Raw genomic sequence first — 18,320 nt, 5'->3', positions numbered from 1 at the left:
AAGTTTCATAAGGATTTGAAATTGTGCGCAAAGTTTCTTGCAAGCCACTAAGTGCCCTCTTTCTCAAATACTGGATTAACAAACTCTCCAAATTCAATGCTTCACTACTTTTTCACCTCCACTCCCATTCCTGCTATAGGTAGTTGGTTCTTGCCCCCATAGCGATTCTCTCTTCACTCAGTAAGTGTTGTGTGTAGCAAGTTTTGTTGATTTAGGAGAAGATGTGGTACATAAATACGTATGTGTATTCATTTTTATAATATCTATGGATAAGAGACTCATTCTCTTGTCTCATATCTCCAGGGACCTCTGGGCTGCTCTTATTTCATAATGTGTGATTTGTCTAGTATACAATCTTCTGTTTTGCATAGAAGTAGATTGAACAACAAAAATAATCAATTTTTGACAATATAATGTAATTGGATTGATACAAAAATCTAGTCACCAAGCAGTGACAGGAGAACACAATTTTAAAAAAAAGGTATTATGTATATTTTTGGAACCAGTGGCTCCTCCTTCTGACAGAAGGGTTGGGTTTGAAGGGGAAGAAAGAGGGGTGAAAGAAAAGGACTGAAGAGGCTTTTGAGATGGGAAGAGTTTGGAAAAGTTGCCCAGAACCCTGGGTCAGATGACATTTACCAGAAGGGATATGGGCAGACAGACACTTGGAGACTGGGTAAGTCCAGTAAGTCCGCCCTGGCCTGGGGTTTTGGATGACTTTTCCAAACTTTACCACTTTTCCAAAACCTCTCCAGTCTTTTTCCTTAACCCCTCTTTCTTCCCCCTTCAGTCATCCTCCTGCTTAGCTGAGTGGTTATGTGATTGCCTTTCGTGCAGCAGGCCCAGTTTGATTCCTTGCCAGGTTGGAGATTTTCTCCACTTGGTGACAGGGTCTTATGCTGCCATCATCATCATCATCATCATCATCATCATCATCCCATCATCACTGCCGCACAAGTCACCCAGTGTGTGTCACCTGAAATAAGACTTGCACCCGGCAGCCGAACTCCCTGAATGGGGCCTCATGGCCGACAGTGCCACACAATCATTTCTTTTTGTCCCTGTTCAACCTTTTTGCCAGAAGAAGAAGGCACTGGTTTCAAAATCTTGTGTACATTAAACCTTTTGTGTGTGTGTGTGTGTGTGTGTGTGTGTGTGTGTGTGTGTGTGTTCTCCTGCAGCCATTTGGTGAGTAGATTTTTTATCTTTCCAGTTACATTATAGAAGTTGATTTGCAATTCTGAAGTTAGAATATTTTACTCTTTTCCTTTTTCCCATTTTGTAAATATTATTTTGAGCTATACGAGCTACTGTAACTATTTAAGACTAAAGTTACTGGTCTTGAATATGGAAAATATTAATTGTTCACATCCTAAGGAATTATCATTTTCTGCAATACTGTGATAAATGTTTTAGGAAACAGTGGTACTTATTTCCACCAACTATGAATGATGAAATGTTGCCCACACGTATCCCTTATGAAGAGTCTAGTATCTTCAGTATGCACAACTTCTATTGTCCATCTGCTAAAATCACACAAGGTAAGCTATTTTTCTTATGCCAATTTGATATAAATGCTAGTGCAACCCATGCATTCAATCAAAATAACAAATAGAAACTGTTTCTTGAGCACTGCTTCCCGATTTCAGAAATGAGGGAGATTGATGAATAGTTCAGTAAATATTTCCAGATTGTTTGTATTTTTTATTTTAAAAAAATTATTGGCTATAAAACTATGAATGCAGTGTTATTTATCAGTGAAAATATTCTTGACACAGAAATAGTTTCCATCAGTACAGAAAAGATATCTATATAGTAAAGATAGCAACTTACAAACAGTGTAGGCACTGAATTAGCAACAGGCAGGTAGCTGAAACTGCGAACTGTGCTAGCTTTTTGGAATAATCCTTCTTTAAGCTGAAGAGCATGCACACACCTCCCCCCCACACCACACACACACACACACACACACACACACACACACACACACAACCTGCTCGCAACCCTTGGTCTCATGGCTCAAATTTCTGCAATATACCTACATGAAAGACCTGTACCATAGATTCTTCCACTGAAGCCTACTGCTGTCCTGTCAGAGGCACCTGTGAAAGCAGCCGTGCCGTCTACCAAACTGCAACCACTGTGCAGGTGTGACCTATAACAAGCTATCTGTGCACGTAAATGGCCTCTGCCAAACTGTGCCCAAGAGACAGCTGGACCAATCAGCTGCTGAAAAGCCAAACTGTTGCCATAGGACAGCTGTGGCCCATTTGTCAAACATTCCATACAGCATGGTGTGCTAGACTTCAGCAGTTGCTTCAGAGCCAGCACAATCTAGGTGCTTCTCAACACCAGCTTTCTTGAATTTCACAGGTAGGAACAGGCCCTGTAATTGTAATATAATGCTGACAAGCAAGTTGCACAGTATACGCCATCAATATTTTCTCTGTTGTATAGATATTTTTAGTGGAAGACAGGCACAAAGATCAGTGTGGTAGGACTGTCCCACAAGTGACCTAAACCATTCCAGTGCTTCAGCTACCATGTATCTAGTCCACACTGATATATTCTACGAATAAAATTCCCAGTTAATTAGTTAAAGTATGAGTTCATCGAATTTCTTCACTTGCAAACATTGGTAATTAATCCCAAAATTTCCAATACACACAACAACAGAATTAAAAAAAGAAGTGCTAAATTAACAGAGTCACAGCTGTCACAGCATCACTCCAGTAACACCCTTTTGACAACTATACATGGAACGATTGGGAGGGTCAATCACTTTTGTTATCTTGGTGAATGGGTCCACCCCAATGGTAGAGATGGCACCTCCATCATAGAAAGGTAATAATAATAATGTCATGTGACTAGAGCCTCCCGTCAGGTAGACTGTTTGCCGGGTGCAAGTCTTTCGATTTGACGCCACTTCGACATTTGCAAGTCGATGGGGATGAAATGCTGATGATTAGGACAATACAACACCCTTTCCCTGAGTGGAGAAAATCTCCGACCCAGCCAGGAATCGAACCCAAGCCCTTGGGATTGACAGTCTGTTGCGCTGACCACTCAGCTACTGGGGGCGGACATCTTAGAAAGGTGTAACAGACTCAGTGCAGCATACCATCTGTCCCATAATCTGTACAACAAAAAGTGCATTTTGAAGAATGCTAAGGTCTGTCATCACAGAACTGCTGCCAGACCACAATTTATGTATGCCGCAGAGACCCTCTTTATGAACAGAAAAGGCATGATGGAGGACCTGGAGAAAGCCGAAAGACGTATTCTCAGAAAAATTAATGGCCCGCGATTGCTCCCAGTTGGAACCTACCGACTGAAGTCTAATTCTGAACTACATCAACAGTTAGAATCGGCCAACACCAGTATGTGATGTAGGAGGCTCAAGTTCTATGGGCACTTACAATGAATGAACAACAATAAGCTTACCAAGAAGATCGTCTCATTGGTTAAAAGCTACAAGTCTGGAAGCCTGTGGCTTAATGAAGTACTAAAGGACTTGGATTCAGCTGGGATCTCTGACCTTGAGATAGAAGATTGTTCCAAATTTTGTGCTATGGTAGAGTCTTGGACTCCACCACCTGGAGTCCCTAAACACTGGAAGACCCTTTCACAGTAAAGAAAGGAGAAATTACCAGCAGGGCTGAAGAGATATTGGGAACGGGAAAGAGCATCGAAGAACAACTAGTCATAAGCGCTCCTTAGTGGGCTTAAATCAATAAAAAAAGAATCTCAATTCACCCAATGAGTAGAACAGTGAACTGGAGACAGTGCCATCAACTGGACACACGAAGATGTTGCATCGTGTTGAGAAGCTGTGGCAGGCAGCCGCTGCTCTGGCAATGAGCAGCTGACTTGTCGTACCACAAAGACTTGCACCACCATAGTTGAGATGTGCATAGTTTGAACAATGCTTTGTAAACACACACAACAGTCTCCTTTCTAGTGCCACAGTATTCTCGTCCTTCAGTAAGGTCGCCAGATGCAGTATTTCCCTTTGTGTGTGTGTGTGTGTGTGTGTGTGTGTGTGTGTGTGTGTGTGTGTGTGTGTGTGTGTGTGACTGTAACACAATGAGTAGGGAACGCTGTGTGATGGATCTGACAGTTTGATGTGACCTAAATTACCTTTGACTATTCCTCTACCACAGTGGTCGCATTTTTGGTTTGTTCTTGTGGTCTGCCTTCTCTGTACGACACCTGTGTGCAAACTTATTCTTCTTGGCTTCATCTCCAGACAGGGTGATGCAGTAAGAGAACATCTTCCAGCTACTGAATGGCGAACATGTCTTCAGTGATAATCTTCTGCTGTATCAACAGTGTGTGTCAGTTGTGCAGACAGATCCAAATAGCAGCAACTCATAAATTCAAATAAGTCAGTCAGCACGTCTGACCACATCAAACTCAACTTACACTCTTCAATTGTCTGAGTGTTTACATTGTAGTATGTGTGTTTTCTCTGAGGTGTTCATGACACCTACAAGAGGCATCACCAAGGCATAAATGTCCATGTCCAGCAATTGCTACTGTGCTCACAACACTGCGCCTTGCCCATATTGTGTTACGTCACTGAATATGCACCATCTGCATAAATCACAGATCAGGGCATACACAGTGTACTTTTCCCATCATATAAAATGACTATGAGAGTTACGACTATCTTTTGCCAGTGTAAGCGTCCTCAGTGAAACATAAGTCATGTTCATGAATAACTCATGTTATACTGCTGATGTTGTTTTGGATAGATAGTCATTGAAATATGTAGAAATAACTTCAGGAGTGCCAGAGAGAAGCTAGTTGGAACACTTGCTGTTTGTGTTGTTTAATAATGTTTTGCCAGGTAGTATGAACAGGAACCTCAGACTTTTTACATATGGTGCAATTTACAATGAACTGCCCAAAAAAACCTCCACAAATATCCAGTCAGCACTTGATAAGATTTGAAAGTGGTGCAGTAATTGGCATCATGCTTTAAATACACGAAATGTACACTTCAGAAAGCACAGAACCCTTGCACTCTTAGTACGCAATAACACAGAATCACATTTGTAATCAGTTAATTGCAAATAACTGAATGTAATAATTTGTGAAGACATGAAATGAAATAATCTCTTAGGCTCAATTGTAGGTAAAGCAAGTGGTAAACTGCCATTCATTGATAGGCTGCTGGGAAAATTCAGTCAGTCTACAAAGAAGAGTGCTTACAAAACTCCCATGCAAGCCAGCCTTGAATACTCTTCATATAGGTGGGATCCATACCAAATAGGACTAACGGGCAATACTGAATGTGTACATGATACAGCAGCATGAAATGTGACAAGTTTGTTTGACAACTCATTGGAGACCATCATGATTCACTGAAAAACTGGAATTGGCAGCACTTGAAGATATATGCCAGCCATCCTTCAAAACCCTAATTACTCAGTTCCAAACACCACAATATAAGCAAGGAATCTAGAACTGTTGCAGCCATCCATATGTCATTTCCATAGGGTCTGTGAACACAAGATTAGATTAATTACAATGTGTAAAGAGTTATTTGAGCAGTCATTATTCCTGCAGTCTCATCCACAAATGTAACAGGAAGAAATTCTAAAACATGGTACTGAGAGATGTACACTCTGTCATATACTTCACAGAAGTTTCCAGAGTGTGGATGTGGATAGGTATGTGTGCTAGATGAGAGTGTCTTCAAACAGTGACACTGCTGCATCAGATAAGGCCACAGTAACATCTACACAGTTAAGCCGAAAGCTGTGGTAGTTACGAACACTCAGTTATGAAAGAGGACTGTGTAAAACATTTTTATTCTGGTGGAAGTAGTAAAAAAAAATTAACCATACCATGTTTACCATACTGTTTTCCATTTATTGCTGGTAATTTCAGTTCCTCGCAATCAGAAGGACGACGGTTCAATCTCGCATCCAGCTATCCTGATTTAGGTTTTCCGTGATTTCCCTAAATCACTCCAGGCAAATGCCTGGCTGGTTCCTTTGAAAGGGCATGGCAAACTTCCTTCCCCATCCTTCCCTAATCTGATGAGACCAATGACCTCGCTGTTTGGTCTCTTCCCCCAAACAATCCAATCCAATTTCAGTTCTGCTGTACTATTATACATTGAAGCATAACATGTCATTAGAAATTTGTATCATTTTCAACATCACAACTGCAGGTTAGCCTTTCCTCCCATTTACCAATGCAATATGTGAATTAAACATTTCCCAAAGTAGCTCATCATCATTCATTATTATTCATTGCCAATATACAGCTTCTCCCCAGAATATTTTACTCAATGGCTAATAACAATTAAATGATTGTTAGAGATCCCAAGGGTGATTTAATCATTTGTGCATTAAAATCTCTCAATTAAATTTTGACTCTTCTTGGCTTTTCAGGTTACACATACCTCATAATAGGAGCCCTCTTTTCTGAGGATTCATCTGTTGCCTTCATATACTGAATTTCCTGTAGTTACCTGAACCAAAATGTCTTTCAGCCATGTCTCTCCTGTGCACCAGGTATAACAATGTTCTGCTGGAGTATGGGAGAAGCAAGACATCAGACAGATGCAAAAGACAAGAAAATCTAGTAGTAGTATACTCTGTGGTTTTGATTCAGATAGCAAAGGTTATTGATTAGCTAACATCATTATTTTGTGACAATATTTTAAGTAAATTACAAAATTATGTGATGCACCATTATTGCCAGCAGATTTATCTGGAGTACGGGTAGTGACTCTAAATCCTGGCCAAGTTCTCTTTGTTCCTCGACATTGGTGGCACTACGTTGAGAATCTTGACACAGCTATCAGTATTAACACATGGATACCACTGGTAAGAATGCTTTGTACTTTTCTAGCCTTATAAGACCATGCATTTGTGTGTGATTAAATGCTGTTTCCTTGTAGACAGTTGCTTTGATTGCAAATTTTAGAGATCTTTCAGTGAGGGTAACTGCCGATACCCTACGTTCATTTTAGCTGATGCTAGCACACGTAGTGAAATGTTGTCACGTAATAAGCACACAGATTAAGTTACTTCATATTGTTTGTATATTGTTAATGTATACCTTGATTTGTTCCATGTCCCTGAAATTTCTCCATCTCAGTAATATCACTTCAATGTGGGAAATTTGCGATAATTAAATAAATAGTTAGTATTTTATGATAAATAAAAATAGCAGCTGAGTACTACTCCTGCAAAAGGAATAGCTATGGCTTTAGTCAAAGTAACTTCTTTTCTGCTTCTGTAAACCAGCATTTATAAAGGGCTCTAGGTTCCTTCAGATGTAGGGTGTTTCTTTCAGTTATCATATCATCCAGTACATGTTCTTTAGTTTTAAATAAAAGTGATCTGATGCTCCCTACAACACACACACACACACACACACACACACACACACACACACACACACAGACACACACACACAGAGAGAGAGAGAGCTTCCGTGCATGCATGTGCACTAGGGGCATTCAGCAATATGGTTATCAGTGCTCTTATGAAATGTGTAGATACCAATGTGGTTAAAATGTGAGAAAAGAGATAGAAAACAATGTTAAATAAAATTATACTATGCCAATATTGACCTACTCATTTGTAGTAGTGAAATGCAGTAACACAAACCTAGAAGCACTCAATACACTTACACGATCACAATGCCACAAATATAGAATACATCACATACATTCAGCAACAGAAAGATTCACATTAAGCAGAAAGGAAGGAGGAAGGGGATTTATCGACATAAAAAACCTACATTATGGACAGGTAGACAATTTAAGAAAATTCTTTAATGGAAAATCTCATATAAAGATGTGAAACAAATACTAACAAAGAGATAGAGGGGCTGGCCAGTACTTTCCTCAGCTCAGTACAGCCAATAGATACACAAAAACCAGAAACAAAAATTTACGTTCCTAGCTTTCGGAACAAATATTCCTTCATCAAGGAGGAGAGAGGGGAAAGGAAGGGAAGAAGCGAAAGTGGATTCAGTTAAAGAATTTTCTTAAACTAACAAAGAGATAGAGGGGCTGGCCAGTACTTACCTCAGCTCAGTACAGCTGATAGATACACAAAAAACAGAACCGAAAATTTACGTTCCTAGCTTTCAGAACAAATATTCCTTCATCAAGGAGGAGAGAGGGGAAAGGAAGGGAAGAAGCGAAAGTGGATTCAGTTACTCACAACCTGGGTTCCCTGTTGCTTCATAACCTGGGTTGTGAGTAACTGAATCCACTTTCGCTTCTTCCCTTCCTTTCCCCTCTCTCCTCCTTGATGAAGGAATATTTGTTCTGAAAGCTAGGAACGTAAATTTTCGGTTCTGTTTTTTGTGTATCTATCAGCTGTACTGAGCTGAGGTAAGTACTGGCCAGCCCCTCTATCTCTTTGTTAGTTTAAGAAAATTCTTTCTAGAACGAGCAGAAACTAGCAAAATACACAAAGCAATCACTCATATAAATACATCGGCTACACCATTGCAATTTCATAACCACTTCTACAACCCTTTAGATCACATAACATCAACAGATACGAAGTAAGTAAATTGGAAAAAGAAAACACTACATGGCAAGCACCCATATCATCTAACACAGCCACACATCGATCAAGACGCACCCAACACATGGCTAAGAAAAGGCAATATATACAGTGAGATGGAAGGATTCATGATTGCATTACAGGATCAAACAATAAACACCAGATATTACAGCAAGCATATTATTAAAGATCCCAATACCACAAGAGATAAATGCAGACTTTGCAAACAACAAATAGAAACAGTAGATCACATAACAAGCGGATGTACAATACTAGCAAATACAGAATACCCCGGAAGACATGACAATGTAGCAAAAATAATACATCAACAACTTGCCATACAACATAAACTAATAAAACAACATGTTCCCACATACAAGTATGCGCCACAAAATGTACTGGAGAATGATGAATACAAATTATACTGGAACAGAACCATTATAACAGATAAAACAACACCACATAACAAACCTGACATCATACTCACCAATAAAAAAGAAGAAATCAACACAACTAATCGAAATATCCATACCCAATAGAACAAATATACAGAAGAAAACAGCAGAAAAAATTGAAAAATACATCCAACTGGCTGAGGAAGCCAAGGACATGTGGCATCAGGATAAAGTTAACATTATACCAATAATACTATCAACTACAAATTCAAGCTTTCGCAACCAACGGTTGCTTCATCAGGAAAGAGGGGTGGAGAGGGAAAGACAAAAGGATGTGGGTTTTAAGGGAGAGGGTAAGGAGTCATTCCAATCCCGGGAGCGGAAAGACTTACCTTAGGGGGAAAAAAGGACAGGTATACACTTGCGCGCACACACACACACACACACACACACACACACACACACACATATATATCCATCCGCACATACACAGACACAAGCAGACATTTGTAAAGTCAAAAAGAGGACTTTACAAATGTCTGCTTGTGTCTGTGCACATGCGGATGGATATGTGTGTGTGTGTGTGTGTGTGTGTGTACCTGTCCTTTTTTCCCCCTAAGGTAAGTCTTTCCGCTCCCGGGATTGGAATGACTCCTTACCCTCTCCCTTAAAACCCACATCCTTTCGTCTTTCCCTCTCCTTCCCTCTTTCCTGATGAAGCAACCATTGGTTGTGAAAGCTTGAATTTTGTGTGTATGTTTGTGTTTGTTTGTGTGTCTATCAACCTGCCAGCACTTTCGCTTGCTAAGTTACATCATCTTTGTTTTTAGATATAAATTATTTAACAGTTAAATTGCAGACCCATACACATTCCCTGATACACTTACACATGGAATAACTTATCTGAAACCTAAAGATCAAGCAGACACAGCAAACCTAGCAAAATATCGCCCCATAACATGCCTACCAACAACATACAAAATATTAACTATAGTCATTACACAGAAATTAATTACACATACAACACAGAACAAAATTATAAATGAAGAACAAATAGGCTGTCGCAAAGGAGCACGAGGATGTAAAGAGCAACTGATAATAGACGCAGAGGTGACATACCAAGCTAAAACTAAACAAAGGTCGCTACACTACGCATACATTGATTACCAAAAAGATATACAAAGTAGATCCTAAATTGATACACATCCTAAACATAGTAATGAAAAATTGGAAAACCACACTTAATATCCAAACAAATTCAAATGATATCACATCACAGCCAATACAGATTACGTGTGGAATATACCAAGGAGACTCATTAAGTCCTTTCTGGTTCTGCCTTGCTCTGAACCCACTATCCAACATGCTAAATAATACAAATTATGGGTACAATATTACTGGAACATACCAACACAAAATCACACATTTGCTATACATGGATGATCCAAGACTGCTGGCAGCAACAAATCAAAAACTCAACCAATTACTAAAAATAACAGAAGTAGTCAGCAATGATATAAAAATGGCTTTTGGAACAGACAAATGTAAGAAAAATAGCATAGTCAAGGGAAAACACACTAAACAAGATGATTACATATTGGATAACCACAGCGACTGCATAGAAGCGATGGAAAAAACAGATGCCTATAAATATCTAGGATACAGACAAAAAATAGGAATAGATAATACAAATATTAAAAGAAAAATACAGACAAAGACTAACAAAAATACTGAAAACAGAACTGACAGCAAGAAACAAGACAAAAGCTATAAATACCTATGCTATACCAATATTGACCTACTCATTTGGAGTAGTGAAATGGAGTAACAGAGACCTCGAAGCACTCAATACACTTACACTATCACAATGCCACAAATATAGAATACATCACATACATTCAGCAACAGAAAGATTCACATTAAGCAGAAAGGAAGGAGGAAGGGGATTTATCGACATAAAAAACCTACATTATGGACAGGTAGACAATTCTTTGTAGAACGAGCAGAAACTAGCAAGATAGACAAAGCAATCACTCATATAAATACATCGGCTACACCATTGCAATTTCATAACCACTTCTACAAACCATTAGATCACATATCATCAACAGATAAAAAAGAAAGTAAATTGGAAAAAGAAATCACTACATGGCAAGCACCCCTATCATCTAACACAGCCACACATCGATCAAGACGCATCCAACACATGGCTAAGAAAAGGCAATATATACAGTGAGACGGAAGGATTCATGATTGTGATACAAGATCAAACAATAAACACCAGATATTACAGCAAGCATATTATTAAAGATCCCAATACCACAACAGATAAATGCAGACTTTGCAAACAACAAATAGAAACAGTAGATCACATAACAAGCGGATGTACAATACTAGCAGATACAGAAACCCCAGAAGACATGACAATGTAGCAAAAATAATACATCAACAACATGCCATACAACATGAACTAATAAAACAACATGTTCCCACATACAAGTATGCAGCACAAAATGTACTGGAGAATGATGAATACAAATTATACTAGAACAGAACCATTATAACAGATAAAACAACACCACATAACAAACCTGACATCATACTCACCAATAAAAAGAAGAAATTAACACAACTAATGGAAATATCCATATCCAATACAACAAATATACAAAAGAAAACAGGAGAAAAAATTGAAAAATACATACAACTGGCTGAGAAAGTCAAGGACATGTGGCATCAGGATAAAGTTTACATTATACCAATTATACTATCAACTACAGGAGCTATACCACACAATATCCACCAGTACATCAATGCAATAGAGCTGCATCCAAATGTATATATACAACTACAGAAATCTGTAATTATTGATACATCTTCAATTACCCGAAAGTTCCTAAATGCAATGTAACATATACCGTATAGTTAAAAGGAAGTCACGCTTGATCAAGGTCCGCGTTCACTTTCCATTTTTAACCAGACATAACGTCTGAGACAGGAAAGAGAAATAATAATAATAATCTCACCCATTGTAGTGTTACGAGAATTTCCACATAAATTCTAGAACCACTCGGCCTTCCACAGTAGATAGGGTTCCTTTCTCCCACTCAGATCTAAAATATCATGTGTTCGAGACAGTGTTGGGCGCCCATAAGCCCCCAACACTATCTCGAACACATGATATTTTAGATCTGAGTGGGAGAAAGGAACCCTATCTACTGCGCGTCACCTGTGTGCGTGTGCAGGTGTGAAATTTTTAGTTGACGTGGTGGTTGAACGGCGCCGACAAGTACTTGTCGGGCGATCCATGGAAGTTGTAGTGAAACACACGGAATAACCATGGAACTTCTGTGTTATTTTGTGCTGTTTGTAATTGTGATTATTGTTAAGTGACTAAAGAGCAATTGAGATTCTGAATTGTGAAAAAACTCTTATCTTGGACTTGCTGGAGGCAAGATGTATTTTTACGATATGTTTGTAGTATAGACATGGTTGTTAAGCCAACTCTTTTGTAAATGGACTTAAATCTGTTTCTAATGTGACACGATATGAGTGACTTACAAGGAGTCTAATGTTTATATGCGAAGTGTGAATTTTGTTCTTTATGAAGCTCAAATATACCAATAGTTGTTGAAAAGTATTCTTTGAGTACCTAATTATTTCACAAATAGGGAGAGAGTCTTTAAGGTTCCTGTAACTAGCATCATCTGGAATCTCCAGAAGCCAGCTATCCAGAGAAGAAGATTGTCTGTGTACACCAAGGAAGTCGACTTGTATAAGAGAAGTGGGAAGTTTGCTCATATACTTCGCACAAACTCTTAGTCATCAAAATGTTAATATGTGGTGACCAGTGAGAAAGGACCAAAGGAAACAGACGAAAACGGGAGAAAAAGCTATCAAGAGTTGCCATAGCAACCAAGCATAACAAGATGAGAACCATTTCACAGAACTGTATTCTGTCCAAATATCTGATGGAGAGAATTTGTAAATGCAAATAAGGGAGAAGATGTGGAAAAGAAGAGAGACGTCTAGAACTAGATGATTGAGAAGATCCAGTGTGGGGAGCATACAGATCCCACATGCATCATGGGTACACAGACATGGAAACCAACATCCGACACTGCCAGCACCAGTTGCTGCTCACCGGTGCTTATCCCCCATCCGCTCACCGACGCAGCCCAAATTCTATGCCGGGTGAGCGTGAAACAGAACTTTATTGTTTTAATACAACATGGTATAAACTGTTGAATGAACTTCATTAGTGTAGTTATTATAGTTAAAGTTAATTTTTAAATGCTTACTAGATCTAAAGCTCATAAGAATATGGATAATGAACAGCAAGTTGGAGAAATGTCAGAATGAACCATGGATATGAGAATTACTAAAGAAGGGCCTGACTGGTCTGAGTTAATAAATCTAATCAAAGCTCAAAATGCTACTTTAAGTAAGGAATTAACTGCAACTCTAAGTTAAGAGCTGAGTTTAGTACATTCTAGTTTAAATGCTCAGAGTGAAGATCCAAATAACCAGAGTGAAATCTTGAATAGTCAAGCACCAAATCTATTTTTGTTAAATGCCAAAGCTGACACACAGAGCAAGGAATTTAGTAATCTATGCAAAGGCATGGACGTTTTAAAGACTGAATTTGACACCCTAAATAGTAAAGTAGAAAACTTGAAATTAGATTTAAAGAAGGAACTGACTGATTCTTTAAACATTCATGTACATCAATTGTTTACTGACTTCAATCAAAAACAGAAGGATAATTTTCTGGATCTGACAAAAAGATTAGAATTGAATATTGAGGAGAAATGTAATAGTGTAGAATTAGAGAGTAATGAAAAGTTAGGCTCATTGGAGGATGTATGTAATGCTAAGTTTAATGCTGTAAAGCAGGGACGGCATACTATGAAAGAGAGCATTGATAAGCATAGCGAATTAATGCCTGTCATTCAATTGCAGTGTAGAAAGAAGCTTCAAAGAGAAGATAGCAAGCTCTGATATCATAAATGTAAGTAGTCTCGAGGAACAGGTAGAAGAAATTATAGATCAGAAAATCACTGAGAGAATAACATCCGGGAATGCATCGCCTGTGGCTTCTTCCGAACTTACTGATACTAGGAATGGCATAGACGAACTCTGCAGAGAAGTCAAACTTATCCAGGAACAAGCAGAAAAATGAAGAACTTCACCCAATGTTGTGTTGACAAGTGAAGTAGTTACTGATTTGCAATGGGGAGTGAATTCAGAATTATCAAGACAAGTCCCTAAATTCGAGCCCAACAGAGAGGTACATCCGATTCATGTTTTGAAAAGATTCAACGAAGCCTTGCCAAACAACTAGAAATATTCTAAAAAGATTGAATTTGCTGTGTGGTACCTTTTAGGGGAAGCCTCAGACTCAGAATGGGGTGCTGTAAATATTGAGAACTTTTCTCCGTGGGGAAATTTCCAGAGGAAATTTAAAGAGAAATATTGGTCTGCTAGTGTGCAGCAGAAACTAATATCAGATTTGTGGGACCATAAATACTACAATAACACTTGGGGTACCACGAGGAAATATTTTGACTGGCATCTAATACGGGCTAAGTATTTAAATAAGCCGATGGAGGAAGAGGGGTTGGTTCGAATTTTAATTAGATGATTATCCATCTATGCAAGGAAAGACGTCTTGGGTAGTGGCTGGAAAATGATTGGAGAATTATTATCCTTTGTTGATGCACTAGATGCCCTAAAGAAAGACCGTAAGACACCAGAGTAATAGCCCGAACTACAAAAGGAACAGTGGTAATAATTTTTAATAAACATGAGGCTAACCTAGCTAGACTACACCAGTGCAACAGACAAAATGGTAACGACATTTATCAGAAGAAGCATCCACCTTTGAATTTAGGTCCACTAACTTTGCAGGAATTTGTACCGAATAATAATAGAACACAAAGTGGTAATCTAATATCCTGTTTTGGTAACTAACCAGTAATTAGTAATAACGAGGAAAATGTGGTGCGATCTGGATCCAGGGCCAGGGCCCAGGTCATAGAGATACACTAGGAGGCTTGGTTCATAATAAGTATGTTAATTTCATACACAGAATACCTACAAAACAATGGTTACTACTAGAAGAATCAAACCTAGTTATCAACAATCCACAACCTGTAATAGTAGGGACCGTGGACACTTCTGAAGTTAACATATTTATCGACTCAGGGAGTGAAGTACCACTCGCATCTAGTGCATTCGTTAATTCATTACAGACTAAACAGCACTTACCGCTATTGCCAGTAACTGGAGTTTATATAGTTGGAATAACAAGAACAAAAAGTGAGATTGTAAAGTGCGAAACTCAAGTGAACTGCAGCATTGTAAATATATTATTTCATCAAATGCTGTTAATAGTATAGAATATCAATAGAGATATATTGTTTTGTTTAGATTGGTTATTAGAATTTAAAGTCATCTTAAACTTTGACAAAAATCTTCTATGTTTTGGGAAAGGGGACAGTAGATATTGGACACCATTTGTGACAGATAGGTATGTTGGAAAGCAAAAAACAGTGTGTCAATGTCTGTATAAGAGAAGTGGGAAGTTTGCACATATACTTCTCACACATTGTTAGTCATCAAAACGTTAGACCATGAACACCTACACAATCACCCTAGCTCATAACCTGGAAAATAACATTAAAATTGTTCAGCTGTTCAAAAATTTATTTAAGTAAATGTAAGTGGGACACGAGAAAAACTAAAATAGATTCACAGAAATGTGTGGTTGGCTGATCACATAAAAAAAACGTGGATGAGCCAGGAAATGTGATAACACTAAAAAAGTCATCCAAAAATTGTAGAGAACAGTGAAGTAGTTGTTAGAGTAAAGGACAAGGGCAGTGTTCTGCTCATGGGTGATTTTAATGCCAGGATTGGAAATCGAACAGAAGGGTATGAAAAGGTTATGGGTAAATTTGGAGAGGATATGGAGGCCAACAGGAACGGGAAACAACTCTTGGATTTCTGTGCCAGTATGGGCTTAGTAATCACAAACTCCTTTTTTAAACATAAGAACATTCACCGGTATACTTGGGAAGGCAGGGGAACCAGATCTGTCATTGACTATATAATAACAGATCAGGAATGCAGGAAGGCTGTGAGGGACACACTTGTATTCAGGGGATTCTTTGATAACACTGATAATTATTTAATCTGCAGTGAAATTGGTATTGTGAGGCCAAAAGTGCAGGAGGTCAGGTCCATATGTAGGATGATAAGAGGGGAGAAACTTCAGGATAAGGAAATCAGGCACAAGTACATAACAGTGATCTCAGAAAGGTACCAGTTAGTTGAATGTAGTCAATTACAGTCATTGGAAAAGGAATGGACAAAGTACAGGGACACAGTACTAGAAGTAGCTAAAGAATGTCTTGGAACAGTAGTGTGTAAAGGTAGGATGAAGCAAACAGCTTGGTGGAATGACACAGTCAAGGCAGCCTGTACAAGGAAAAAGAAGGCGTATCAAAAATGGCTACATACTAGAACTCAGGTAGACAGAGAAAGTTATGTTGAAGAAAGAAACAAAGCCAAACAGATAATTGCAGCATCCAAGAAGAAATCTTGGGAAGACTTTGGAAACAGGTTGGAGACTTTGGGTCAAGCTGCTGGAAAACCATTCTGGAGTGTAATTAGCATTATTCGAAAGGGAGGTAAGAAGGAAATGACAAGTATTTTGGACAGGTCAGGAAAACTGCTGGTTAATCCTGTGGATTCCTTGGGCAGATGGAGGGAATATTTTGAAGAGTTACTCAATGTAGGTGAAACTACGATCAGTAATGTTTCAGATTTCGATGTATAATGGGATAGGAATGATGATGGAAATAGGATCACATTTGAGGAAGTGGAGAAAATGGTCAATAGATTGCAGTGCAATAAAGCAGCTGGGGTGGATGAAATTAAGTCGGAACTCATCAAATACAGTGGAATGTCAGGTCTTAAATGGCTACACAGGAAAATTGAAATGGCCTGGGAGTCGAGACAGGTTCCATCAGACTGGACAAAAGCAATCACACCAATCTTTAAACATAGAAACAGAAAAGATTCTAACAACTACAGAGGCATCTCTTTAATCAGCATTGTGGGTAAAATCTTCTCAGGTATTGTTGAAAGGAAAGTGCGAGTATTAGTTGAGGACCAATTGGATGAAAATCAGTGTGGGTTTAGGCCTCTTAGAGGTTGTCAGGACCAGATCTTTAGCTTACGGCAAATAATGGAGAAGTGTTAGGAGTGGAACAGGGAATTGTATCTATGCTTTATAGATCTAGAAAAGGCATATGACCGGGTTCCTAGGAGGAAGTTATTGTCTGTTCTACAAGATTATGGAATAGGAGGCAAACTTTTGCAAGCAATTAAAGGTCTTTACATGGATAGTCAGGCAGCAGTTAGAGTTGACGGTAAATTGAGTTCATGGTTCAGAGTAGTTTCAGGGGTGAGACAAGGCTGCAACCTGTCTCCACTGTTGTTCATATTATTTATGGATCATATGTTGAAAACAATAGACTGGCTGGGTGAGATTAAGATATGTGAACACAAAATAAGCAGTCTTGCCTATGTGGATGACTTAGTTGTGATGGCAGATTCGATTGAAAGATTACAAAGTAATATTTCAGAGCTAGATCAGAAATGTAAGGACTATGATATGAAGATTAGCATCTCTAAAACGAAAGTAATGTCAGTGGGAAAGAGAGATAAACGGATTGAGTGCCAAATAAGAGGAACAAAGTTAGAACAGGTGGACGGTTTCAAATTACTTAGGATGCATATTCTCACACGATGGCAACATAGTGAAAGAACTGGAAGCGAGGTGTAGCAAAGCTAATGCAGTGAGCGCTCAGCTACGATCTACTCTCTTCTGCAAGAAGGAAGTCAGTACCAAGACTAAGTTATCTGTGCACCGTTCAATCTTTCGATCAACTTTGTTGTATGGGAGCGAAAGCTGGGTGGACTCAGGTTACCTTATCAATAAGGTTGAGGTTACGGATATGAAAGTAGCTAGGATGATTGCAGGTACTAGTAGATGTGAACAATGGCTGGAGGGTGTCCACAATGAGGAAATCAAAGAAAAACTGGGAATGAACTCTATAGACGTAGCAGTCAGGGTGAACAGGCTTAGATGGTGGGGTCATGTTACATGCATGGGAGAAGCAAAGTTACCCAAGAAACTCATGGGTTCAGCAGTAGAGGGTAGGAGGAGTTGGGGCAGACCAAGGAGAAGGTACCTGGATTCGGTTAAGAATGATTTTGAAGTAATAGGCTTAACATCAGAAGAGGCACCAATGTTAGCACTGAATAAGGGATCATGGAGGAATTTTATAAGGGGGCTATGCTTCAGACT

General features: G+C 38.8%; 1 protein-coding gene across 2 annotated transcripts in view; it reads left to right on the top strand.

The window, feature by feature from the left end:
• LOC124619623 (HSPB1-associated protein 1) overlaps positions 1 to 18,320 on the top strand; it is a 111,030-nt gene that overhangs the window by 50,178 nt on the left and 42,532 nt on the right. Inside the window, exons 4-5 of one of the 2 annotated variants that reach the window (XM_047146131.1) lie at positions 1,417 to 1,541; positions 6,721 to 6,845. In XM_047146131.1, coding sequence (XP_047002087.1) covers positions 1,417 to 1,541; positions 6,721 to 6,845 — 250 coding nt within the window. The remainder of the gene's footprint in view (positions 1 to 1,416; positions 1,542 to 6,720; positions 6,846 to 18,320) is intronic. The other variant, XM_047146132.1, reaches the window with a different exon arrangement.

The sequence above is a fragment of the Schistocerca americana genome, chromosome 6, assembly GCF_021461395.2.
Source record: "Schistocerca americana isolate TAMUIC-IGC-003095 chromosome 6, iqSchAmer2.1, whole genome shotgun sequence".
In the NCBI taxonomy this organism is placed as follows: Eukaryota; Metazoa; Arthropoda; class Insecta; order Orthoptera; family Acrididae; genus Schistocerca; species Schistocerca americana.
The sequence above is the reverse complement of the archived record's forward strand: the minus strand, read 5'-3'. Positions and strand labels throughout refer to the sequence as shown.